Here is a 5,649-nt window from a genome sequence, read left to right as displayed (position 1 = left end):
ATTAGGAAGGGGGGATAGTTTATTCTGAGCTAGGAAGGGGTGAGGTGTAGTTTATTCTCAGCTAGGAAGGCAGCCGAATCCATGATCTATCGCTGCGTAAATCTCCCTTTGACATCACAACATTATTTGCGCTAAGGTCTTTAATCATAACCACATCAGCCCGTGCATCTGTTGAATGTATTCTTCGGTGTGTGCTCTCTCCACGGTGGTTTGTGTCCCTGTCCCTCCGTAACCACTCTGGCTGTGCTGGAATATTATGTCCTTCGCGATGCGCGCGCTTGCAGCCTGTCCTCCTGCCAGATTCAGCGCGTGCGGACCAACCTGTTTGTGACAACAAAGGTAATACAGCTGAGTCACACTGACTGTACAATGTTACATAACCAACTGAGTCTCTATCGACAAGTACCTTACAAAAGAGATTCTCACATAGGTCTACTTTCCAAGCCATATTTTGTAGGTATTTGCTGCTTATATTTCAGAGCCTATATTGCGGCCTTGAAAGACTAAAGAAAATACAAGTTTATAAATATATCAAAAGGCTATCCCTCCTCTGCTGCGTTTTTGCCAACACTCCATTTGATTATCTTTCCACCCCTCCAAAACCCAGAAAAGCTACTTTTATTTTAATCCATATCGTCATTTTATCATTACATGTGTCTGTCAATGCTTTGACAAATTCCCAGCTATATGAATGAAATATTCTCTCTCTGACATTCCATTCTAATATTTTTATACAAAAGGTCTTCATTGTGTGATTASCAGAAAAATGCCAATATACCTGAAGTGCTGCGTACTGTCCCATCAGGTACAGAGGACAGCCTGGAGCCCACTGCAAGCTCTCAGATATACAAGGCCAGCCATCCASGACCTAAAGTTGAGATACATTGTAATTAGACTTGGATCAAATGCAGGTAACTGTAGTATAGTAGTAGTCCATAGTATAGTATAGTAGCATAGTAGTAGTCCATAGTAGTATAGTAGTAGCATACAGTATTATAGTATAGTAGTAGCATATAGTATAGTAGTATAGTAGTAGCCTATAGTATAGCCGTATAGTAGTAGCCTATAGTAGAATATTAAATTAGCAGCATATAGCAGTTCAGCATAGTAGTAGCCTATTAATAGTATAGCAGTATAGTATAGTAGTATGGTGGTAATCTATAGTATAGTAGTATCCTATAGAAATATATTAAATTAGCAGCCTACAGTAGTATAGTATAGTAGTTGCCTAGTAGTAGTATAGTGGAATAGTAAAGTAGCATAGTAGCAGCCAATAGTAGTATAGTATAGTAGTAGCATGTAGTGGTATGGTATAGTAGCAGCATATAGTATAGCAGTATAGTAGCAGCATATAGTATAGTAGCATAGCAGTGTAGTATAGTAGTATAGTAGTAGCCTATAGTAGTAAAGTATAGTAGTAGCATATCGTATAGTAGCATAGTAATAGCATATAGCATAGTAGTATAGTATAGTAGTAGCATATCATTATAGTAGCATAGTAATAGCCTATAGCATAGTAGCATAGTATAGTAGCGGCCTATCGTATAGTAGCATAGTAATAGCTTATAGTATAGCAGTATAGTATAGTAGTAGCATATAGTATAGCAGTATTGTAGTATAGTATAGTAGTAGCCTATTGTATAGCAGTAGCCTATAGTAGTGTAGTATTGTAGTAGCCTACAGTATGGTAGCATTGTAGTGTAGTAGTAGCCTATAGTATAGTGGCAGCCCATAGTACCATAGTAGAGTATAGTAGCATAGCAGTAGCCTATAGTATAGTATAGTAGTAGTATAGCACAATAGTATGGTAGAGTAGTAGTATATAGTATAGTAGTGGCCTACAGTGGTATAGTAGTTGCCTATAGTATAGTAGTATAGTATAGTAGTAGCCTATAGTATAGTAGTAACCCATTATATAGTAGTATAGTATATTAGTAGCCTATAGCATAGCAGTATTGTGGTGCCGTATAGTATAGTAGTATAGTATGGCATTGGCATATAGTAGTACTTCAGTCTAGGCTAGTAGTAGCCCGTAGCATAGTAGTACCGTAGTGTAGTATTGTAGCAGCCTGTAGTATAGCCTATAGTATAGCAGCAGCGTAGTGTAGTAGTATAGTAGTAGCCAATACTATAGTAGTATAGCGGTGTGGTATGGTAGCAGCATATAGTATTGTAGTGCCTATAGTAATATAGTAGCAGCACATAGTATAGTAGCATAGTACAGTGGTATAGTATAGTAGTAGCCTATAGAATCATAGAATAGTATAGTTGTAGCCCATAGTATGGTAGTATAGTATAGTAGTATAGTAAAGTCCGGTATAGCATAGTGGTGGCCCATATGCGTATAGTATAGTAGCATAGTATAGTAGTAGCCTATGGTATAATAGTTGCAGCCTAAGTAGTATAGTACAGTTGTATAGTAGTAGCCTATATTAGTATAGTTGCATAGTATCATAGTAGCATATAGTAGAATAGTTTAGTATAGTAGTATAGTGTGGCAGCAGCCTATAGTATAGTAGTATAGTATAGTAGTAGCCTACAGTATTGTAGAATATTAGTAGCCTATAGAATAATAGTATAATATAGTAGTACAGTAGTAACCTATTGTATGGTAGTATAGTACAGTAGTGGTCTATAGTATTATAGTTTAGTAGTATCCTATAGTAGTATAGTAGTATCCTATAGTAGTATAGTATAGTAGTAGCCTATCGTATAGTAGCATAGTAATAGCCTATAGCATAGTAGTATAGTATAGTAGTAGCCTATCGTATAGTAGCATAGTAATATCCTATGGCATAGTAGTATAGTATAGTAGTAGCCTATAGTATAATAGTATAGTAGCATAGTGTAGTATGGTATGGTAGCGGCCTATAGTATAATAGTATAGTATAGTAGTATAGTATGACATAGTATAGCAACCGCCTATATTAATATGGCATAGCATCGTAGTATAGTAGTATCCTATAGTATAGCATGGTAGTATAGTAGCAGTCTATAGTATAGTAGCATAGTATGGCAGCAGTCTATATTATAGTATTGTGGTCACCTATAGTAGTATAGTATGGTGTAGTATGGTATAGTATAGCAGTACCCCACAGKAGTATAGTATAGTGTGGTATAGTATGGTATAGTGGTATGCTATAGTAGTATAGTTGCATAGTATGCTATTAGCCTACAGTATAGCAGTAGCCTATATCAGTGTGGTAGCTTATAGGCTCTACTAGGCTCTACTAGCCTAAAGTATAGTATAGCAGTATCCTATAGGAGTATAGTATAGTAGCAGCCTATTGTATAGTGGTAAAGTATAGTAGTAGCCTATAGTGTAGTAGTATTGTAGCATAGTATAGTAGTAGCATATAGTATAGTAGTAGCCCATAGTGGCATAGTATAGTTGTTCTCTGTTTAGAGAGTCCACCAGATCAGAGGCAGTAGGGATGACCAGGGATGTTCTCTGTTTAGAGAGTCCTCCAGATCAGAGGCAGTAGGGAGGACCAGGGATGTTCTCTGTTTAGTGAGTCCTCCAGGTCAGAGGCAGTAGGGATGACCAGGGATGTTCTCTGTTTAGTGAGTCCTCCAGATAAGAGGCAGTAAGGATGAACAGGGATGTTCGGTTGATAAGTGCGTGAATTTTACTATTTTCCTGTCCTGCTAAAAAAAAGTAGAATATTTTCTATAGGAATGTAGTGAAGTAAAAGTAAAAGTAGTAAAAAAATATAAATAGTAAAGTAAAGTACAGATACACCAAAAAACTAAAAAGTATTTTTACTTAAGTACGTTACACCACTGTAGTATAGTATAGTAGTATAGTCATTTTGTGGACACTGATTTTATTAAAGACACATGAAAGATTCTTGCAGAGGTTGAGATATGATATGATAGCAGCACACCTGAATAGGGAATTCCTTGATGACAGAAGAGAGCATAGGGTCTTGGTTGACGTCCAGTTTACATCCTGTAGCCAGCCATATCCTGTCCCCCTGGGATGAGGTTTTGATGTTGGTGTGTTGTGCTTTTCTCTCACACATAGTGTTGTGTGTTCCTTCCAAACAAACTCAACTGTAGTTTCATCTCTCCACAGAATATTTAGCCAGAGTGCTGTGCAACATCCAGGTGCACTTTTGCGACTTCAGATGTGCTGCAATGTTTTTTTTAGACAGCAGTGGCTTCTTCCGTGGTGTCCTCCCATGAACACCATTCTTGTTTAGTGTTTTACGTATCGAAGACTCGTCAACAGAGATGTTGCATGTTCCAGACATTTCTGTAAGTCTTTAGCTGACACTCTAGGATTCTTCTTAACCTCATTGAGCATTCTGCTCTGTGCTCTTGCAGTCATCTTTGCAGGACGGCCACTCCTGGGGAGAGTAGCAACAGTGCTGAACTTTCTCCATTTATAGACAGTTTGTCTTTACCGTGGACTGATGAACATCAAGAATTTTAGAGATACTTTTGTAACCCTTTCCATCTTTATGCAAGTCAACAATTCTTAATCTTAGGTCTTCTGAGATCTCGTTTGTTTGAGGCATGGTTTCACATCAGGCAATGCCCTCTTGTGAATAGCAAACTCAAATTTTGTGAGTGTTTCATATAGGGCAAGGCAGCTCTAACCAACATCTCCAATCTCGTCTCATTGATTGGACTCCAGGTTAGCTGACTCCTGACTCCAATTATCTTTCGGAGAAGTCATTAGCCTAGGGGTTCACATACCTTTTCCAACCTACACTGTGAATATTTAAATTATGTATTCAATAAAGACAAGAAAAATACAATAATGTGTGTGTTATTAGTTTAAGCACACTATGTTTGTCTATTGTTGTGACTTAGATGAAGATCAGATCAAATTTGATGACCAATTTATGCAGAAATCCAGGTAATTCCAAAGGGTTCACATACTTTTTCTTGCCACTGTAGTTGTTCATTAAAATCTATGAACTTGTGATATATAATGTAATATGTGTGTGTCATGTAATCTATTAGCCATCAACTCAAATCATCCTGAACAAAAATAACTATCCAACGACATGACTCTATCCAGGTGGACAAATATGGCCTGGACAGTGTCCTGACAAAGGGCACAGTGGACAGACTGACCCCTGTCGTGTCAGAAAGGAATTGTGACATCATTCAGTGTGTTCCTTCAGAACGGGGACGTCCTCGAGGCAAGGCGGGTAGTCATGGCGACCGGGCCGACCCGTGCCCAGATGGCCAAAATTCCATTCTGGGTGTCGTCCATAGCGGAGAGCTACCCTGAGGAACGCCTGCAGCACACCGTGCAGCTCATGCACCACCACCACCCCGCCTCACGGTCAGCACGGCAACAGGAACCAAGAAGCCAGAACCAGGAACAGGAAGAGAGTTCTTCTTCTCTCTCATCAGGTGGGTTGAGATGGGAAATCTCTGGTATTGAAAGCTATGGAAGTCACACATCTGTAATAGATGGACCATATGTCTCCACATGATACTGTACAATAATGCCCTCTATTGGTGTAGAGGTGACATGACATGACACTGTACTATAATGCCCTCTCTGGTGTAGAGGTGACATGACATGACACTGTACTATAATGCCCTCTCCTGGTTTAGAGGTGACATAACATGACACTGTGCTATAATGGCCTCTCCTGGTGTAGAGGTGACATGACATGCCTGTCT

At 38.8% G+C, this 5,649-nt stretch overlaps 1 protein-coding gene across 1 annotated transcript in view; it reads right to left on the bottom strand.

The window, feature by feature from the left end:
- Positions 1-8: 8 nt before the first annotated feature.
- zgc:113276 (uncharacterized) overlaps positions 9-5,649 on the bottom strand; it is a 13,760-nt gene continuing 8,119 nt past the window's right edge. Inside the window, exons 7-9 of the mRNA XM_070442326.1 lie at positions 3,888-3,977; positions 779-868; positions 9-321 (exon numbers count right to left, since the gene is read on the bottom strand). Coding sequence (XP_070298427.1) covers positions 145-321; positions 779-868; positions 3,888-3,977 — 357 coding nt within the window. The 3' untranslated portion in view covers positions 9-144. The remainder of the gene's footprint in view (positions 322-778; positions 869-3,887; positions 3,978-5,649) is intronic.

Source organism: Salvelinus sp. IW2-2015, unplaced genomic scaffold, assembly GCF_002910315.2.
Source record: "Salvelinus sp. IW2-2015 unplaced genomic scaffold, ASM291031v2 Un_scaffold7898, whole genome shotgun sequence".
NCBI classification, from domain to species: Eukaryota; Metazoa; Chordata; class Actinopteri; order Salmoniformes; family Salmonidae; genus Salvelinus; species Salvelinus sp. IW2-2015.
Note: the sequence above shows the minus strand (reverse complement) of the source record. Positions and strands in the feature narration are given on the sequence as shown.